This window comes from Diabrotica virgifera, chromosome 2 (genome assembly GCF_917563875.1).
Source record: "Diabrotica virgifera virgifera chromosome 2, PGI_DIABVI_V3a".
In the NCBI taxonomy this organism is placed as follows: domain Eukaryota; kingdom Metazoa; phylum Arthropoda; class Insecta; order Coleoptera; family Chrysomelidae; genus Diabrotica; species Diabrotica virgifera.
In genome coordinates this window covers 280,222,075-280,244,821 of record NC_065444.1, presented here as the reverse complement: position 1 = coordinate 280,244,821, position 22,747 = coordinate 280,222,075, and the positions used below count along the sequence as shown (strand labels likewise).

At 33.1% G+C, this 22,747-nt stretch overlaps 1 protein-coding gene across 1 annotated transcript; it reads left to right on the top strand.

Annotated features, from left to right (window-relative positions):
• The first annotated feature begins 5,245 nt into the window (after positions 1-5,245).
• On the top strand, positions 5,246-22,400 carry LOC114332106 (glycine receptor subunit alpha-2-like). The gene is made up of 10 exons (XM_028281830.2): positions 5,246-5,476; positions 6,117-6,217; positions 10,936-11,035; positions 11,101-11,255; positions 14,598-14,753; positions 17,777-17,914; positions 17,973-18,202; positions 19,530-19,658; positions 22,013-22,120; positions 22,179-22,400. The coding sequence occupies exons 1-10, from the start codon at positions 5,433-5,435 to the stop codon at positions 22,302-22,304; spliced, it is 1,287 nt and encodes a 428-aa protein (XP_028137631.1). The 5' UTR covers positions 5,246-5,432; the 3' UTR covers positions 22,305-22,400.
• Positions 22,401-22,747: the final 347 nt, after the last annotated feature.

Here is a 22,747-nt window from a genome sequence, read left to right as displayed (position 1 = left end):
CCAAAAACTAAAAAAAAAGAAATGTGTGTGGACTTTGTACGCACATAAGAAGTTATACTTCTATTATAATATAATCTAACTTTTCATATTATGATTTCAACGAAATCAATATATCTATATACTTTAAACAGTTTTTTGAATTGTATTTAAATATTAAACTAATTTTAGAAAGAACTAAAAGAATACCAAAAATTAAAAAAAAGAAAAAAATAGGACTTTGTCCGGATTTGAACGGGGGACCTCTCGATCCGTATGCGAATGCTCTACCGATGAGCTACCACCGTTGTGTATACATACGATCATTTCTCGGACATAATTACAATCACGGTGACAGATAGATTAATTGAAAATAAACATTTTCAATAATACTTATTACGAGGAATACAAATCCCCAGACACAAAAATTATAATAAATATATTTACTAAAAATACTAATAATATTTATATTCTTTTCACGCACACCTTATTTGCGCTACATAACTTAAAAGATGTAGCGACTAATACCATACTGTCGGTGTGCGCATGCGCCCAGAAAAATAAAAATTCACCCTCGTGTCTAAAGAAGTATAACTTCAAAAAATAAAGGAATAAAACAAACAGAAACACATTGAAAAATGCCACAAAAAGAAATGATTTCTGAACAATTGTTGGCAAAAATGTTAGGTACATTCCATGTCAAATCACTCAGGCAAAAAATTTTGGATCTCCGATTTGTCTGAAAATTGGTATATAGCTTCTGCGGGACGTAAAAATAAGATATTTAAGGTCAAAAAATCTTCTTCTTCTTTTTTTCTCAAAATGTTATTTTATGCGATTTTACAGTGATTCAGTGGCGCACCCGGGGGGGGGGGGGTTGTGGGGGTTAAAACCCCTCCCAGGGCATATAAAGGATAGTAGGAAAATGTATTTTTCTTTAACAAACTGTACAAAAAAATTTCTGTAACCAAACCCCCCCCCCCCCCCAGAGGAAACCAAACCCCCCAGAGGAAAATTCTAGTTGCGCCACTGCAGTGATTTGGTGTTTATTTAAACAAATTTGCATTTTCTGTCGTAAAGTATCGATGAAAAACATAATATTTTAATAGAAAGGACTCAAAAATGTCATTATATGACATTATAACAAGTTATTTTGAATCAAAACAAGTTTTTTATCAAATTTTATAGTGTAAAAAACGTTAAAATACAGTTTTTTGCATTTTCCTCCATTCCCAAAATACATTAACATCGATTTGGCTGAAAATTTGCCCACAGATAGCCAAAAGATAGGACTTTAAGTGGTTAGAAGGATTTGAATTATATTACAATACCAAAAAAGTTACATGCAGTAATATCAGACTCAAAAGTATATATTAGTCCAGTCGGGATAGCATTTGACCTTGAATGCCGAGCTGCCCAAAATTTTATTTTTCTGATCTTTAGGGGAGTCAATAGTAGCTTAAATTTAAAATCACGAATGAATTCCTCCGTTACGTTAGCAGCCATCTTGATTTTAAAGGAGAACCTGTTTTGCTCAATATCTACGCCATTTTTAAATTTTCGACAAAAATGGTAGGAACTGAAATTGTTCCAAATAAATCGTATTTACAATTATTACAATTTCTTTTTAACAATTTTTGTCGTGAGGTCGATATTTTCGAGTTAATTGTACTTACAGTAGACGCCTATATTCTTGACTATAATATTGCATGTAACTTTTTTGGTATTGTAATATAATTCAAATCCTTCTCACCACTTAAAGTCCTATGTTTTGTCTATCCGTGAGCAAATTTTCAGCCAAATCGATTATGATGTATTTTGGGAATGGAGAAAAATGTAAAAAACGGTATTTTAACGTTTTCTACACTATAAAATTTGATCAAAAGCTTGTTTTGAATCAAAGTAACTTGTTATAATGCCATATAATGACATTTTTGAGTCCCTTCTATTAAAATATTATGTTTTCCATTGATACTTTACGATATAAAATGCAAATTTGTATAAATAAACACCAAATCACTGTAACATCGCATAAAATAACATTTTGAGAAAAAAGAAGAAGAAAATTTTTTGACCTTAAATATCTTATTTTTACGTCCCGTAGAAGCTATATACCAATTTTCAGACAAATCGGAGGTCCAAAATTTTTTTTGCTCCAAAATTGAGTGATTTGAAATGGAATGGCCCGTTAACTAAATACGTATTTTCTGAAAAAAATGTATACTTATAAAGAAATATACTTACAATCATAAAATGTAAAAAAATAAAAAAATTGAAATTTGCATTGGGGATCGAACCCGTGTATATTAGGGTGATGTAAATTTAGCGCGTTAAAATTAGACCATCAAGACACACCAACTGAACGTTTTAAACTTGTTGACAATAAGTAATATTGGCTTATTGTCTGAATTTAATCAAATTAGTTTGATTTTTGTGGAATTAAAATATTAAAACATAACAAAATATAGAGTAAGAAAGAATATAGGTATTAGATGAAGATTGTATAATTTTTTATTACAATATTAAAACATTTACAATCAAGTACCTGTTGCTTTTCAAAAACTATTTAAAAAGTAACTACAATTATAAACTTACTTTTGTCTCTGTCCTCACAACAATAAAAACTAAAAAGTGTCTATGACTAAAACACATCATTTGTTTACCCATAGCCGCCATATTGAATCATTTTTGACAGGTCATTATAATACCCAATCAGAGCATATGTATAACGTTTCATCTGCGCGTAGCACCAAGAATTTGATGAATTTGCGCACATATACATTTACCTACTCCCAAACGCGCCTAAAGAAATATAACTTCAAAAATGTTTTAAGCTTATTTCTGCGTTTACCTAGTAGTCCGTTCTTTAACGGTAAAATATTGCAAAACCTCTAAATTTTAAAGAACCGCTTGGATTGACATGAAATTTGGCATACACATAGCTAACAAGTCAAAGAAAAAAGTGATATTGTGCTGATATGTGCTTTTGCCCCGGAGGTGCTTTTCACCCCCTCTTGGGGGTGAAAAAGTTTTCGTCCAAAGTAAGTTCAAAAAATTGATAAACTGACTAATTTTAAGTAACTTTTGTTCTATAGAGTTTTTTCACTAAGTCAATACTTTTCGAGTTATTTGCCAGTGAATATGTTCATTTTTTCAATAAAATAACCACACTTTTAGACGGTTTTTTGCAAATAACTCATGTAGTACGTATTTTGTCGAAAAAAACATTCCTAGCAATAATATAGCCTGTAAAAATTAAAAAAAAAATGGTGTATATATCACGTTTTTATGCCTAGCAGAAGCAGAGTTATAGCTAATTAAAAATAGGTTCATATTAGTCAAATTCCAAATGGAATACTTTAACGTGAAATAACCAAAAATGAAGCACATTTTGGGGAAAACTCATTACAACTTATTTAAAATGTTTAAAAACAGCTTCATTTTTGTTTTACAAAAAAAATTTCTAGCATCAAAAGTAAACAAGTTACGCTCAAAATAAAGTTAGTCCCTTTTTTTTGGTAAAAAAATCGGGAAAATCACCCCCCAATTAGTATCTCAAAAGAACTTAATCGTTACGACTTCACAAGTTTCTTGACCCGTGTATGTATTGTTTATATGATCTGTAAGTTTCATCGGTTCACAGTCCTTATCTTTGAAAGGGCTGTAGTTAAAAGGGGTTGAACGAGTCACTCATCACGAATGTATGCAAATTTAGAAACACCAAATCTCAATCAATTTTTGTCTAACAGAAAAACAAAAAAATAGATGATATTCAGAAAAGCAATGCTGACTTTCTTTGTTTTACGAGATTTTTGGTATCTCTAACAATTTTAATTTATTTTGAAAAAAAGCATATTTTTCAAAATTAAAATTTTTAAAAATTTTACTTTAAAACCAAATTTTTTCCAAAATAAGCACTTTGAATCGATAAAACTTACAGATCATATAAACACAACATAAGTAAAATAATTTGTGGAGCGGTAACGATTAATTTCATTTAAGTTGCTAATTAGGGGGTGGCTTCCCGATTTTTTTTTTGCCAAAACAAAAGCGACCAACTTTATTTTGAGCGTACCTTGCTTAAATTTAATGCTAGAAACTTTTTATACAAACAGAAATAAAGCTTTTTTTTAAACACTTTAAAAAAGTTATAATGGGTTTTCCCCAAAAAGTGCTTAGTTTTTTGGATATTTCACTTCGAAATATTCTATTTAAAATTTGGCGAATATGAATCTATTTTTCATTGGCCATAACTCTGGTTTTACGAGGTCCAGAGACCTAACGCGTACACCATTTTTTTACTTTTTTACAGGCTATATTTTTGCTAAGAACGTTTTTTTCGACAAAATACTTACTTTTTGAGTTATTTGCGAAAAACCGTCTAAAAATGTAGTTATTTTGCTGAAAAATGAACATATTCACTCACAAATAAATCGAAAAGTGTTGACTTGGCGAAAAAGCTCTATAGAACAAAAGTTACTTAAAATTAGTCAGTTATCCATTTCCGGACTTATTTTAGACTTATATTTTTTCACCCCCAATAGGGGGTGACAGTCACCCCCAGGGCAAAAGCACACATCGGCACAATATCACTTTTTTTCTTTGACATGTAAGCTATACGTTTGCCAAATTTCATGTCAAACCAAGCGGTTCTTTAAAATTTAGAGCAAAAACCGTGAAAGAATGGACTATAGTGGCAAACTAATTATTTTTGTTGTAAGATTTTATTCTGGATAAAAGCAAAATGTGTTTTATGAATATCCACAAATTATACAAATACCCTAGAAATACAAAAAGAAAATACAGAAAAGCCATCATGATTATACCAAAGTAAAAAAATCAAACAAATTATTTCCTCAAAAGTAAAATTGTGGTAAATAGCAACGCTGAAATTGAACTGGGCAGGTCACATGACTCAAATGAGACTTGATTTTATTTATAATTCTTTCGCCCAGAGCTTGTTCACGATTATGCCTCGAAAGGAATAACATGAAACATGGAAAATCTCAATAGAACTGATAATCATAGACCTTAATATAAAACTGATCGATGATAGATACCTAGACGCTCTGAAATAATTATTCAATAAGATTTATGGAACTGGAAAAATATTACAAGAGTTGCATACATCCATATTCATAATTGTTAAAAAAAACAAACACCAAAATTCATTTACAATCAATTCAAAAATATGTACTATAGGAGGACACCACTGCTGGTTCTTGAAAATTAACAATTTCCGTATTAATTTTTGTTGAACTTGACTCAGTTGTTCCTTTCATTTGAGACAAACTTCGGTTAAAATTAGTCACCAAATGTAAAATGTTAAAAAACGTAAAAAGCAAATTTTCCAAACTACAGGTCAGGCTTAAAAAGTTGATCGGCTTTATTACTTTTAACCAAAGTCAAAGATACGGAAAAAGTTATATTTAAATCTGAAGCTATATTACGTGAACATGACCTGTGATTTGAAGTTAGAGTTTATTTTTTCATTTACTGTGTAAGTACAATTTTTAATACTAATCGAAAATATTAGACTTAAAATATCATTAGTATTTTGCAAACAATCCAATTGTTTTATTAACGGTTTAAACGCTGTAAAACTTGATTTTGTGTGTTTATTTTTTTTTATTTAATTCAGCTGTTTTCAATATTTCTAAAATATTGTTATGTCGGACCTTTTTGAGTTTGACTATTGTTGATCTGGTCAGTATGACCACTTCGCAACATATACCCTATTCCACGAACATACGCCTGTTTTGGATTACTTCGACAACGAATATTTTACTGTGCAAAATAAGAAGAACGAAAGTGAATTGCAAATTACATTGTTGTTTATCGGAATAATTATTAGCGCCATTTACTTTCGTACTTCTTATGTTGCACAGTAAAATATTCGTTGTCGAAATAATCCAAAACAGGCGTATGTTAGTGGAATGGCCCATACCAACTATAACGTGTGAAGTTTCAAGACAGCGTTTACCTTTCTGCTTATGAATTCGTATTCTACCCGGATTTCTGATGAGCTAGGGCATAGCGAAACATGTGATATCCTATTGACACCGATTCATATACAGAGGATTTAACGAATTGTGCTCTTGTACCATTTATTTCTATACTCATGATTGATATGTTTTTAGAATGATTTTAATACAGATATCATATGCAACAGTACCCAAACCTCGAAATCCAGATGCCCAAAATAAGACGAAAAGTATCATTCCAGAAAGTTACATTAAAGGTAAATTTTTTAGTAATTGCTTTATAATAATAAGTTTAAGATATTGTCCCCCAAAACAATTTCAGATTTATAGCAGATAAAATACTAGGCATTTAATATTGGTTTTTTTTTTTTTTTTTTTTTTTTTCGTCAACGGACTTTTCTATATGGAATAACTCTTATTTAACAGCGGGGCTTCAAAATTTCGGATCAATGCTTTCTAAATGCATTCATTTATTTCGATAATCCCGAGAAAACTAATAAATATTTTAAAAAAATGTAAACGCTGAATAAAAGATTACATTATTACCGAGGGTCACAAGTCCCTTAGAATAAACAAAAAGTTTCCATTGAATAAAATATTTGAAATCAAGAATAACACTAAATGTTCTCTTTTTTCACCCCTGTAAATTATTAAAATAAACATTATAGAATTCAGGGACTTTCGGCCCTCGGTAATAATGTAATCTTTCATTGTGCGTTTGTAATTTTTTAAAAATACTTATTAGTTTTCTCAGAATCCGAAAAAAACGAATGCATTTAAAAAGCATTGACACGAAACTTTGCGCCTACGCTCTTAAGTATGCGTTTTTTGCATAGAGGTATATATTAACATAGAGTGGGCCGTCAATCCGCGCTTCCTGACGACAAGATCTTTTCGACTGGTTTGAGCTATCTCTTTCTACCACATTGTATCGAGAATCTATGATGACATTCAGTGTGAGTATAGGCACGGAAGGGGAGGACTACTGTCGCAGCTTTACTATGCGTAAGAGTGAGAAAGCACTAATCCAAAGAAAAAGATGGTGTCGTCACCTCACTCATCTGAATGACACACTCTCTATGTTAATATATACCCAAGGGCGCCCATATAAAAATTTTTAGGGGGGGGGCAAACGTGAAGATGTTGCACATTACATTTTGTATATTTCGGATGACAATATATACAGTAGACTCTCTCTATAACGAACACGGATATAACGAGGTTTCGCTTATAACGAGGTACATTAGGTGTCCCATGAAATTCCTATTGAACTATAACGCTCTATAACGAGGCATATTTGGTTATAACGAGGAAAATTTAAATCGAAGAATACTTGTCTTTACCTGTTTTTAGCGTTGTAATGGTCATAAATAAATAAATGCCCCAACTACCTGTACATAGAAATGCCCAACATCTGTCTTATTATCGAGGCCAGTGCTATAATAAACTCGGCCACCTGTAATAAACATCTGCCTGTTTATCGACCGATATTGAATACTATAGGAAATTTACAATTTATGGCGGCGAAGTCTCATTGTTCACTGTTCAGGTTGACCATCGACACATAATAAACTACGTAAGAGGCATCAAAAGATTTCAATATTATTATTGTTTGATATAACGAGATCCGCTTATAACGAGATAATTAATTCACCATTTCAGTTCTCGTTATAGAGGGAGTCTACAGTAGTTTAAACCACCTAGAAAACCTAGTTTGAACCCTGTTGTGAGGAATTATTCATACATTTAAACACTAGACCAAGTTTTTAAATGGAAATGTCATGGGTACCACAAAAGTTGAGCCTCTCTTTAAAACCCGTTTGAAAAGAATACAATGCTTGCAAAGCCTTCCCTTCAACTTTGGCGAGCAGACTAACCAAGAGTATGTGTCGAACCAAGTTTTTACTTTAAAATCTTAAAAAGGAGCCCCCTTTATTTTTGCAGATATAGAATCCTTATGAAAAATAAGGCACACATATTCCAAACATTTTTAGAATTGTTGATAGATGGCGCAAATAAATCGCATTTTCCGAATATAGCGCCATCCGTCAACAATTCTAAAAAAGTTCGAATAAATGTTACTTATTTTTTGAGGAGGAAACTGAATCTGCAAGAAAAAACGGGGGTTCCTATTTAATATTTTAAAGTTAACTCTCACCCCATCTCCAGAGTGTGGAATGAAAAATCCTGTTTGGTGTCATTCTATAGATTTTTGAAAAATATTAAACACGTGGTTTTTAGTTTTATTTGGAAGTACATATATTTCTCGAGATATTAGACCGTTTCTATAATTTTGCTGTGGTATCACGATATACCGTTTTTTCCGATTATAGCGCTATCTACCTATCCACAATTCGCAAAATGGCTCGAATATAATTTGCTTATTTTTACAAGGAAAATCCAAATCTGCAACAAAAATTAGGGGTTCCATTTAAGATTTTAAAGTTACCCCCCCGCTCCACACCCAGGAGTTGAAGTGGTGGACTTGTTTAGTGTCATCGCATAGATTTTTGAAAATTATTGAACACGTATTTTTCAGTTTTTCGATCCGATGTTCATTTCGCGAATTATTCGGCCTTTCCGCTACTTTTGGGACACCCTGTATATAACACTCATTCATCATGATTGATCACCTGTTTTTCATTTAAATAAAATTGTTCTGTTCATCATAATGCACACTTTAAAAATAATCTACTTACTAAAAAAATACTTTTGCAAACTAAAATTTGACTATGTTCAATAAATTTTAAAAATTATTTTTCAGTATGAATTTTTTCAAAATATAAAATATAATTACTTTATACCAGTTGTTAAAGACAAATGGCTCATTAGTGATTATCGATCAGAGATCGGAATTCTTGCTGATATGGTTTTTTTGCAGTATAAATGATTCATTTAATTTGTAATTTTGGGTGTCGATTAGTGTATATGTTTCCCACGCCTCTAATCTCTGTCAATGTTTTCGTTAGTAGCATACCGTGATTGTGGGAAATGTGTATTATGAACATTCCATACAGACCACTGTCGCAGACACAAAGATTTTCTGTTAAACTATTAATAACTACCCAATATGTGAATTTTTTTATTAATAAATATGTTGTTTCCAATTTATCTCTCAAAATTATCCAATAATGTTTTGACAAAAATGCGTTTATGTAATATAAATTTAATTTTTTTCTTTCCCGAAAAGCTAGGGGGGGGCCACGGCCCCCCCCTGCCCGTGTGTATGGGCGCCTATGTATATACCTCTATGGTTTTTTGCTAACAAATATCCATATCGACCACAGCCTATCCGTAACATCTTGAAGAGAATACTTAAGAATTTAACACATTTTATTTTATCAATCAATTTTTTTGTAAGTATAATTCCACATAGGTACATACATATAGTTCAGCGAAATAAGGAAAAAAATATCCTGTTGGTGACACAACCCCCTCCAGGCCGAAACTAAATTTTTTGAGTAGTATGGATATCTATAATAATAACGTATATGTTTCCTGCAGCCGATTTTGATGATATACATATACATAGTTATAAACAAATGAAGATCAAAAAACGGTAAATTTTCGCTCTTTTCGTCTATCAAAAAGTTAAGCATTTTAAACAAATTTGAGAGTAAGAAACTCATAAATCGTATAAAAAAAACTTCAATATGGCGTTCGCTGAATATGTCTATCCTTATTGGTTGCTTAGAAAATTGTAAAATAAATCATAAATTTTGAGTTTTTATAAATATTCATAACTTATGTAAAATTAACTTAGAACCTTCTTATTAGACGGAATGCTGAGACTTCTGGTACTTAAATCATACCCTAAATTTCAAAGCAATTGGTCAAATAGTTTAAAAGTTATTTAATTTGTTTATCCCAAATTATTCTTTTTTGCAACACTATAAGTCAGAAAATGATGAAGTTACAGTAATACTTTGGATAGTTTATGAAAAAAGAAAATTTACGTTATTAATTTAATTAAAAAAAATGACAAAAAATAATTCTAAATATTACAAAATTATTTTGCAAGAACATGTCAATTGCAAAAAAGGGGGGCTAACTGCGTCCCTAATTGTCTTAGGACAATTGTTTTTCTTTCTAAATGTGTATAAAAATTCAGTCTTTCTAAATATGAAGAAATCATTTTTCTACGGGTAACGGTTAAAAAATTATTCTAATTGTTTATAAGTAAGCAAAAAATCGACATGTTTTTGCAAAATAATTTTATACTGTTTAAAATTACCTTTTGGCATTTCTTTTTAATTAAGTTAATAGTATAAATGTTCTTCTTTCATAAACTGTCCGAAGTATTACTGTAACATCATATTTTTTTGACTTATAGTGTTGCAAAAAAAATGAATTTGGGATAAACAAATTAATTAACTTTTAAACTATTTGACTAATTGCTTTAAAATTTAAAATATAATTTAAGCACAAAAAGTCTCAGTATTCTGTGTAATAAGAAGTTTCTAACTTAATTTTTACATAAGTTATGAACATTTATAAAATCTCAAAATTTATGATTTATTTTGCTATTTTCTAAGCAACAAATAAGGATAGACATATTCTGCGAAAGCCATATTGAAGTTTTTTATATGATTTATGAGTTTCTTATTCTCAAATTTGTTTAGAATGCTTAACTTTTTGGTAATAGACGAAAAAAGCGAAAATTTACCGTTTTTTGATCTTGATTTGTTTATAACTATGTTTAAAAATCGGCTGCAGGAAACATAATATAGGTTATTAATATAGATGTCCATACTACTCAAAAAATTTAGTTTCGGCCTGGAGGGGGATGTGTTACGAGAAAAATTGTATTTTTCTGGACTATATCGACCACAGCCTATCCGTAATATCTTGAAGAGAATACTTAAAAATTTAACACATTTTGTTGTCTCAATCAATTTTTTTGTATAATTCCACATACATACATAACAACTTATAACGCATATACCAAATTTTAATTTAAATTTAATCAATGCAGAAATACGACCGCCTACAATGGAAGGAAAACCAATAGAAGTTGACTTCAGTATAAGGGTCATGGACATCAATTCCATAAACGTGGAAGACATGGATTTTCGGTAATTTTTTATCAACACACATTTTACAAAATGACCTAATGGTTTATTGGTTTATATCTTTTTAGTATGGACATGTTTCTGAAACAGGAGTGGCAAGACGCCAGAATCAAAATACCAGAAGAAATGTTCGACTATGGCGACGACTCTGTAACTTTACCTTCACAATTTTTTGAAAATTTGTGGCAACCTGATTTGTACTTTTTAAACTCCAAAGTAGTGGGTATGTATCTCTAATATGTGATATTAAGGCAATTAAAAAAAAAGTAAGTAATCTTAACCACAGTTTTTAATTAACAATCAAAATTTCAACCACGATTTTCTTAACTGACTGGGATTGCTTACTTTTCAGGTTTTCTGAAAATGGTCTGATAAGTCCGAAAGCGTTCTTTCTGAACAAAGTCAACAATTGTAATTCATTTAGATTTTTTATTTAATTTTAATTAAATATTTACCAATTTAGCCAAATCAAAGAACAATCTGATCCCAAAAAAAATAAAGGAAGGATGAAAATTTGGGAATAAGTAGTTGAAATTGTCTATTATTATATAAGAAACAGTTTACAATTCTACATCCCCTCCATTTTACAAAAATAGAGGGGAATACCCCCTCTCGAAGGTGAAAAATATACATTCAAAATAAGACCGGAATTGGATAAAATGACTGATTCTAAACAACTTTTGTTCTATAGAGTTTTTACTTTTCGAGTTATTTTCGAGTGAATATGTTCATTTTTAACAAAAAAAAAAAACATGTTTTTGGACGGTATTTCGGAGATAACTTAGAAAATAAGTATTTTATCGAAAAAAATATTCTGAGTAAAAATATAGCTTATAAAAAATTGAAAAATATGGTGTATGCATGAGGTCTGTAGACCCAGTAGAAGCAGAATTGTAGCTAATTAAAAGTAGGTTCTTCTTCGTCAAATTCCAAATCGAATATTTCAATGTGAAATAACCCAAAAACGGAGCACTTTTCGAAGAAAATTCATTTCAACTTTTTTAAAGTGTTTAAAAAAGGTTTATTTTTGTTTTTTTTAACTTCTAACAATAAAAGTAAGTGAATTACGCTCAAAATATTGTTGGTTTCTTTTTTTTTTTTGGAAAAAAATCGCGAAAATCACCCCCTAATTAGCATCACAAATAAATTTTATCATTACTACTTGACAAGTGTATTTGCTTATGTATTATTTATATGATCGGTAAGTTTCATCGATTCAAAGTGCTTATTTTTGAAAAAGCTGTAGTTAAAATGGCTGAACGAGTAACTAAATAATCACAAGTTTAGGCAAATTTTGAACAATTTTTGGTATTGCTAATAATTTTTAAGTTAATTCCATAAAAAATTACATTTTTTTCAAAATAAAAAAATATTTTAAACCCAATTTTTTTTTAAAAATGGGCACTTTGAACCAATGAAACTTATATATAATATAAACAATACATAAGTAAAGTAACTTGTGAAGCGGTAACGATTAATTTTATTTAGAAGCTAATTAGGAGGTGATTATCGCGATTTTTTTAGCAAAAAATAAAAAAGACCAGTAATATTTTGAGCGCAACTCACTTACTTTTAATGTTAGAGGTTTTTTTTAAACAAAAGTAAACCTTTTCTTAAACACTTTAAAAAAGTTGTAATGAATTTTCCCCGAAAAGAGCTCCGTTTTTGGGTTATTTCAAATTGAAATATTCGATTTGGAATTTGACGAAGAAGAACCTACTTTTCATTAGCTACAACTCTGCTTCTACTGGGTCTGCAGACCTCAGGCATACGGCATACGGCATACACCATTTTATTCACTTTTTTATAGGCTATATTTTTGCTAAGAATATTTTTTTCTCTAAAATACTTATTTTTTGAGTTATCTGGGGAAAACCGTCCAAAAACATGTTTTTTTTTTTTTGTTAATAATAAACATATTCACTCGCAAATAACTCGAAAAGTATTAATTTAGTGAAAAACTCTATAGAACAAAAGTTACTTAGAATTAGTCATTTTATACCATTTCGGACTTATTTTGAATGTATATTTTTTAACCCCCGAGAAAAAATTTTTCACCCCATATTTCCCAATTTTTGTAAAATGGAGGGGATGTAGAATTGTAAACTTTTTCTTATTTAATAATAGACAATTTCAACTACCTATTCCCAAATTTTCATCCTTCCTTTATTTTTTTGGAGGATTTCGTAAAATTTTGCGTTCCCTGATCGGGCTAATTACAACAAAAGTTTTCACTTAAGCATATATTTCGTGTAACCATGGGAACTACAGTGAGCAAACAGAGAACGCTTAACAACGGCCTCACCCAGGGCTCCGTACTTGCACCGCTGCTATTTAGTATGTATATAGCTGATATGCCCCCTACCAGATCTAAAAAATTTGGATATGCAGACGACTGGGCACTTGCAACTCAAAACTGCTTAATACAAAACTCCGAGGCAATCCTAACGGAAGATCTGGAACGCCTGGTTAAGTACTTTAAACAATGGAGACTTAAACCTAACCCCAAAAAAACCGAGGTTAGCTGTTTTCACCTAAACAACAATATGGCCCACACAAAACTTAAAGTGTACATTGATAACCAACTGCTCACGCACAACTATAATCCCAAGTACCTCGGCGTCACCCTGGACAGAACACTCTCCTTTAAGAAACATCTTGAGAACACCGCAGCAAAGCTGAGAACCCGTAACAACATCATACAGAAGCTTTGCGGGACTACATGGGGCTCAACAGCAAGTACACTTCGGTGTTCAGCCCTTGGACTCGTATACTCCGCAGCTGAATACTGCTCCCCTGTTTGGCTGAACAGCGTTCACACAAAAATTATAGATACTCAGCTCAATGTCGCCATGCGTCTCATATCTTGAACGATCAAGTCTACACCTGTGGAGTGGCTTCCACTACTGAGCCACATACCTCCACCTAACCTTCGTCGTCAGCATGCTCTGCTTAGAGAATTCCAAAAGCTGCTTAACAACCCGCAGTTACCTATATACACATATGTCGCCGTCGCCGACGCTAACTCACATCGATTGCGCTCCAGAAAACCTCCGACTAGAGATGCAATAAACTTGAGTTCCAACAATTTCCAAATGAACTCCCAGTGGAAGAACATGCAGAGCGACAGACCGAACCTAATAATGAGAAACACACCATGCATCACAGAAACTCCACCAGGTTTTGACCTCCCCCGAAAATCATGGTCAACTCTTAACAGGATAAGAACGGGTCATGGAGTCTGCGCAGATTCCCTTTATAAATGGAAAATGAGAACCTCTGCTGAGTGCGACTGCGGCGCCGAGAAACAGACCATCCAGCATATGATTGCCGAATGCCCTCGGAGAAAGTATGATGGAGATCCTCTGGACTTCGCCTCTGCAACACCAGCGTCGATTGAATATATTAATACATTAGATGTTAGACTATAACATATGTGTGATAATGTTGTGTATCAAATTGCCATACGCTAAATAAAAAAAATAAATAAAACTTAAGCATATCTATATGAATAAGTAGGTAAGCTAAGATTAAATTTCCTAATACATCTCGTTATTTCTTTTAGAAATTGCAACGCTGACTCACAAGTTTTCTTCAGTTACGTTATTTAAAAACAAAACTATACGATATGCCGCCAGAATGCACGCTATAGTTGCTTGCCAAATGGAGTTTTACCATTATCCAATGGATACTCAAATTTGTCCAATAGCGGTAGAAAGCTGTAAGTCTTTGAGTAAATAATTTATTAGTAGGTAACTATAGTGACTACATAATCAAAAAGTTATTTCAGTCCATCAAAAATATTTTAGAAGGTATTACAATTGAACAGAAATATCTGAATCCGCGGAGGTCACTCAGAAAGCAAATCAAGGAGAGGGGACGTCAGTTGAACTTGTTCTTCTTCTTCATGTGCCTTGTCCATTCCGAATGTTGTCAATTATATCTATCTATCTATAAGCGGGGTTCCTACAGCCTCTGCCGCTTCTCGTATTTCGACCGCCATCGTTTTCTGTCCATCAATTCGTCTTCTTTGATGATTCTATCTCTCTCTTCACGATCCAAAGCAGCCTGCCTCGTTCAACAGCGGAAGATGGGGCAGAGGTTACAACCCAGACAATATATTTGTTAACGACAGAATTGGAGACCAGGTGACAAAAATCGTTGGAAGCGCCCTCCCAAAGATACAGCACAGACCAATAATTTGTCTTTTCAGCGCGGCAATCAGATACGAAATTGTTCCTTTCAAGAGAAGGTTCAACTTTACTAAAGCAAAATGGGAAAAATTCTCTGAAGCATTGACGCAGTCAAATTCTTAATCTCACCCAACATATTGAAGATGGTTTTGAACGGAAAGAAATAACAGGAGTAGCGTTCATATATCTAACTGCCGCCTATGACACAGTTAACCATCAACGGCTACTCGCAAAACTCTATCAAACTACAAAGGATTTCTGACTAACAATGTTGGTGAAATGTCTCCTCCAGAATAGACGCTTCTACGTAACTCTCCAGTCCAAGAACAGTCGGTGGAGGGACCAAAAAAATGGGCTACCACAGGGAAGTGTCCTCGCGCCGATTTTATACAACATATACACCAACGACCAACCCATACACCAACAAACAAGGCAATTTATTTACGCTGATGATATAGCTGTGGCAGCTCAGGGAAGAATCTTCAATGAAGTCGAAGTGAAACTGACAGATGCCCTGGGAGACTTAGCTCTATACTACGATAAAAACCATCTGAAACCCAGTCCCTCAAAAACTCAGGTATGTGCTTTCCACCTTAGAAACAAGCATGCCCGAAGGCCGCTAGAGGTGGAATGGCGTGGTCAGATGCTGGAATACAACGAGACGCCAAAATATCTTGGCGTCCGTCTGAATATCTTGGCGTCCGTCTGAATATAACTCTGTCTTACCGATACCACTGTCAAGATGTCAAGAAGAAAGTAAGTGCCAGAAATAATATCATCCGCAAGCTAACTAATACAAAATGGGGAGCACAACCACACACTCTCCGCACTTCTGCCTTAGCATTATGTTTTTCGGCCGCGGAGTATGGAGCACCAGTATAAGCAAATTCTCAACTGAAGGTCTTCCCCTTCTTCTTCTTTGTTATGGTATGTAGATAATTTAAAGCTTTCTTTGGCCATATATCTTCATTCATTCGTTTCACGTGACCATACCATACTAGTTGTCTCGTTTCAATTCTATAGACACTGGAATATACAGTACCTATTTGTCTTTCTTCTAATATCTTAATTCCTGATGTGATCTTTTTTGGATATACCCACGCTCTCCTTAGATAATCCATTTCTACTACTTCTATTCTTTTTCTAACTTTTTTTGTGATCTGCCTACTTCTGCTCCATAAGTCATAATAGGCTCTACCAAGGTTTAATAGATTGTCAATTTCGTTTTGTGTCTTATATCTTTAGACCATAGTAGAGAGCTTAGAATGTCTACCGCTTTTTTGCCTTGCTGCGTTCTGTTTTCGATGTCTCTTTTGGTAGTGCCTTCTTTAGATATCATGGATCCGAGATATTTATATTCTTTACGTGTTTTTGTGGTTCTAATTTCTAACTCTGGATCTTCTTCATCATCTATTATTTTAGGATAATATGTCTTTGACATATTCATAATGAGGCCCCATTTTTTCATATTATTTCTTTAGTTTTCTAAACATGTAGTCCATGATTTCCTGATTCGCTACGACTACCTAATCATCTGAATAAAACAACGTTGTTAGACATTTACCACCACCTATGTCTATTCCCATTCCGGATACTTATTTCCTCAATTACTCTAGCTATGATTGAATATATATTTTAAATAAGGTCGAAGACAGACAACATCCTTGTTTAAGCCCCTTTGTTATTGGAAACAGTTCAGATATAAAGTTTCCTTCTTTAACGACACTTCTTGCATTTTTTATATATTTGCGATAACATCCACATGCTCTCTACTGAGACCTACCTTCGTCAATGTTTGAAACCGTTTTTCAAAGGTACCATATCACATGCCTTCTCTAAATCAACAAACAATAGGTGGGTAGATAGATTCCTTGTCTTTTTTCTATTACCTGCTGCAGAACGAATATATTAGCAGTTCACATCTTCCTGCACAAAATCCATTTTGTTCTTCCATGTCTTCGTATTCTGATTATATACTTTCTTTTATTATTTGACCGTTGGCAATTAACAGGGCTATTCTGGGCTATTCTGAATTTGTTTACGACAAATCTAAATAGTGCGGTAGATAACAATCATTGCCACACGTTTTGGAACCACGATTGTCTTCTCCTCCCTGGACCTCTTCTGCTGTCTATTTTCAATTTGCTGCTGTCAGTTGAACGCGTTGGTGCAAAGAGTAAAGATGTGCACGAAATTAGTGGTGAACGAAACATGAATATTACAAGTGCCATGAAAATAGGACACTCAGTGCACAATTCCGTGAAATTATACAAAATATTTTAATAAGGAAGCAGAAGGAAATTTTACTACGAAGCAGGTAACAAGTAAAAATCCGAAAAACCTTTGAAATCCTACTGATCTGACAACGTCGCGTAACCAAAGTTTTCGATCGGTTGACGGACGGTTTCAGATATTTCTGTTAACTTGTACAAAAACGTTTCTAGATTTTTGTTTAACAATTTAAGACAGTATTTAAGAAAGGTAATAAAAGTAACAATTTAATAAAATGTCAAACAAAATCAAACATAAATTACTTGATTTCTGCTTTCAGTTTCCTACAACGCTAATAAAATGTTACTGAAGTGGCATGGAGCAGGTGTTACCATCATTCCAGAACTAAAATTACTTCAATATAATATACTTCCTTTAATTTTAGAAGAAACATATGCCTACACAGTGGAAAAAAATGGCAAGTAAAAATTTCTTAACTTAATCATAAGTATTTTGTTAACCTCTGTTAAATGTAGGAAACTTTTCAAGACTGCTTGTATATTTTCGATTCGAAAGACAAATAGGCCACCATCTCATCCAAACCTTTGCCCCATCGACTTTGGTGGTAGTACTTTCCTGGTTCAGCTTTTGGTTAGACCTAGATGCGATACCAGCCAGAGTAACACTTCTAGTTACTTGTCTACTGACTTTGGTCACTATGTTTACCGGTTTGAGGTCTGATATTCCAGCTGTAGCATATGTTAAGGTAAAATACAAATATTTATTTATTATACAGGGTGTCCAGAAACTCTACCGACAAACGAAGACAGGAGATTCCTCAGATGATTTTAAGATGTTTTAACCCAATTCACCTAGTCCGAAAATGCTTCCTAAGGGAGCTAGAGCTCTTTGTAATTAGTTTTTCTTAAATAACTCCAGAACGCTTCTATTGAGAAAAACTAAAATTGGTACACATATTTATCTTCCAGAGATAAATCGACTCCATGCATTGCGAATTTCTAGTACCGGTCATAGGTGTCTGTTTTGGGTAGGGCAACAGTTATTATATCGCATAACTTTTTTATCTTTAATTTTTAAGCATTTTTGACTCTAGATTATTAAATTGTGAGGAATTCTTCAACTAAAAGCAAAAGGTACTCTTGTTTTAGGTCGATAGGATACACCGTTTTCTAGACAAATCGATTTGAAAATTTTTCTTTTTTGAATTTCCAAAAAAAATTAAAAAAAAAACTATTTAGAAATCCGAAAACTGGTATGTTTATTTATATTTCAGAGATAAATCGATTTCATTAATTGCGAATTTCTAGTACGGGTCATATGCGTCCGTTTTGGGTGGGTCAACGGTTATTATATTGCATAACATTTTTGTCTTTAATTTTTAAGCATTTTTGATTCGAGATTATTAAGTTATGAGGTATTCTAGTACTAAAAGATACTTTTGCTTTAAGTTGGTAAAATACACCGTATTTTTTTGAAAATTTATTTCAATTTTTATTCAAATTCAAAAATCGAAAATTTTCAAATCGATTTTTCTAGAAAACCGTTTGTCCTACCGACTTAAATCAAGAGTACCTTTTAGTACTAGAATACCTGAATACGTCACAATTTAATAATCCAGTGTCAAAAATGCTTAAAAGTTAAAGAGAAAAAAATTATGTAATAAAATATTCGTTGCCCTACCCAAAAGAGACGCCTATGATCGGTACTAGAAATTGGTAATGGATGGAATCGATTTATCTCTGGAAGATAAATATACGTACCGATTTTCGTTTTTCTAAATTGAAGCGTTCTGGAGGTATTTAAGAAAAACTAATTACGCCATTTTCAAAAAGCTCTAGTTCCCTTAGGAAGCATTTTCGGACTAGGTGAATTGAGCTAAATTGAGGTATTTAAGAAAAACTAATTACGCCATTTTCAAAAAGCTCTAGCTCCCTTAGGAAGCATTTTCGGAATAGGTGAATTGAGCTAAACTGTTTTAAAATTATCTGAAGAATCTCCTGTCTTCGTTTGTCTGTAGAGTTTCTGGATACCCTGTATAATATAGGTTTATTCAATTATGATTTATATTTTAGGCTTTGGATCTGTGGATGGCCGGTTGCATGATATCAGTTTTCGCAGCTCTAGGGGAATTTGTCATAGTCAAAGTTTTACATGGAAAATTTAATATTTTAAAAGCGAAAGAAGCCAAACTTGCCAAAAAGGTAGTTATATGTCATCATTCAGCCTCATAAGTCCACTGCTGAGCATATGCCTCTTGCTCGTGTTTTCTACGCCATCTATCTTGCACCGCTCTCATCCAGTTTTTATTTAACCTTCTTAAATCATCAGTCCATGTTGTAGGCAGTCGACCGACGCTTCTCTTGCCTTCTCTTGGTCTTCATTCCAATAATCTCTTTGTCCATCGCCCATCTGTCATTCCAGCTATGTGTTCTGCTCATCTCCATTTTAGTCTGGCTATCCTTTCGATGACGTCAGTCACCTTGGTTCTTCTCCTGATCTCTTCGTTTTATATTCTGCCTCGCAGAGTTATTCTTAACATGAACCGCTCCATCGGCTACCAAACTGAGAGTCAACTGGGTTATATCTAATATATGTATAAAATTTTTGTGTTTGCTATTGTTTTTCTATGAGCTGTTTTAAAGAAAATATATTATCAGTACATGAGCATCCTGGACGAAAACCACTGTGTTCTTCTGAAGTTCGCAGCTGTTTATCCATCCTTTTTATTAATAATTTTCCAATACAACCTAATCACAGAATTGGTAACACATCATCATTCATCATCATTCTCTTTGCCTTATCCCTATGCGGGGTCGGCTTCCCTAATTGCATTTCTTCACACAATTCTATCTTGGGTCATATCAATGTTAATCCCCTTTACCAACATGTCCTGCCTTATCGTCTCCCCCCAGGTTTTCTTTGGTCTTCCTCCCCTACTCCTTCCAGGAATCTGCACTTGAGCTATTCTTCGTATTGGGTGACTAACGTCTCGACGTTGAACATGACCAAAGCATCTTAACCTATGCTCTCTCATTTTGGCATCAATTAGTGCCACACCTAGACTTCCCCTAATATACTCATTTCTAATTTTCCCTTCAGCTTCATTGGAATTTTTGTGTCATACAACTCACCACTCGCTTCTTTCCACTTCATCCATTCAGCCCTAATTCTACTGCATGCATCTCCATCTATTTCTCCATTACTCTGGAATACCGATCCTAGGTACTTAAAACTATTGCTTTTCACAATCATTTCACCATCCAAAGATACCATTTTATTTGTAGTAACTCCATCTTTAAATGAACATTCTAAATACTCTGTTTTTGTCCTACTACGTTTTAAACCTTTTTCCTCAAGAGCTTGTCTTCACTGTTTCAGTTTTTTTGTTTCTTTTAGTATTTCCTATTAACTCTACATCATCAGCATACATTAGTCACCATGGAATGCTACCATGTAGTTTCACTGTTATCTGGTCCAAAACTAATGAGAATAAATAAGGACTAAGCACCGAGCCTTGGTGCAATCCTACTTTCACGTGAAATTTATCAGTCTCTCCCACACCTGTCCTAACACTAGTCGTTACTCCCTCATACATATCTCTCACAATCTTTACACATTCGCCAGGGACCCCTTTCTTATTGAGTGCCCACCACAAAATCTCTCGAGGAACTCTATCATATGCTTTCTCAAGATCAATGAATACCATATGAGCGTTGTACTCTTTATTCCTGTATTTTACCATCGTGTGGTAACACATATTCCCTATAATTATTTCGTCTTATTTGTTTCCCCTTCTATGTATGGAGATTAAGGAGCCCATTTTCCATTCCTTCGACATTTTTCCATCAAATAAGCATTTGTTAAATATATACGGCTGAAGGGGCATGTTATGTTGCAGGTATGTTTTCAGGGCTAGTTGCTCTGTTATTTTTCATCCTTTTTAGCGGATTTCTTCGTCCGTTTTCAGATATATCTGAAACTTTTGTATGTTTGTCTGTCTTTTATTTCGTAAGTTGGGAGAGCATAAAAATACCCTTTTCTTGTAATAACTCTGAGTAATATTTTACCCATTTGTATTGGTTCTATCTTTACCCTTTCTGTCTGTCTGAAGTTCCTCAACGTCTTGCATACCTCCCTTGTGTTTGAGCTTCCCATTAAGTTATCTATATATTTGCATTTGTTTTGCCAAAATTTGTTTTCTCTCTCACAGCACTTTCCCAGTCGCTTCTCTTCTTCTTCTTCTTCTTGTGGTGCTGTCTCCTTTAGTGGAGGTTAGCAAATACTTTGGCAAATATGTTTCTGTCCAATGCGGCTCTAAACAAAGATGTTGAATCAAGGCCGGTCCAGTCTCTGAAATTTCTAAGCCATGAAATCTGGCGCCTACCGGGACCCCGTTTTCCTTCAATCTTACCCTGGATGATCAGATGCGCGTGGCTATACTTTTCGTTTCTCATTATGTGTCCCAGGAAGCTAACTTTTCTAACTTTGATGCTCGGTTCTCACGTATTGCAAATCTAACAAATGAAGAAATAACTAATTGTATTTCTAATTTTAGGATACTATCATAGCACAATGGGCTGCTCCACCGTCACCAAAATATGCCCATACTTTCAGATATAAAAATATGGCTAAGCACAGGTTTATTCCTCTTTATTGGAAAACGGTATAAGTATTACAACGATATGTCAAATTAGTTGTCCTAATTCTTTTGTATATTTTAGGAAGGAGGTAAAGAAAAGATAATGTGGAAAGAAATAGACAGGATAGCTAGAATAGTGTTTCCGTCTTTTTTCTTCTTTTTCTCACTTATGTACTGGACAATCCTAATTTTTGGTAGTTCAATCTAGTAGACGGTATATATATGAAAAAAATTTTACTGCTACGTTAGTGCAAAACTATTTGGCAATAGTTAATTTGTGAAGATTAAAGAATATGCAAATTTTGTTTCGTCTTATTTTTGACAAAGTTGTACCGGACTTAAAACAAACTGTTTCTATTTATGTGAAAATTATTATAATTGTGCAATGCTTGTATTTTAAATTCATGCCTTTATCAACTATTCAATCAAAAAAGAAGAAATACATGAGTATTAAAAAAAGGAAAAGTAAAAGTACCTAATATCAAATTAAAAAAACAAGAACAAAAATACTGGAAGCTGGAAGCCAAAGATATTATTAGAAATATTAAAAGTAAGAGTAGGATCTGTAATACTTAATCCATATATTATTTATTTATAAAAACAGAACTACTGAGGGACTGCTAAAGGGCTGCTCCACATCTCCTACTCTGT

Coding starts and splice junctions, on each gene's coding strand:
- LOC114332106 (XM_028281830.2), top strand. CDS start 5,433: ATGACCTGTGATTTGAAGTTAGAGTTTATTTTTTCATTTACTGT. Junction 11,036..11,100: donor GTGGAAGACATGGATTTTCG/GTAATTTTTTAT, acceptor ATATCTTTTTAG/TATGGACATGTTTCTGAAAC. Junction 11,256..14,597: donor TTTAAACTCCAAAGTAGTGG/GTATGTATCTCT, acceptor TATTTCTTTTAG/AAATTGCAACGCTGACTCAC.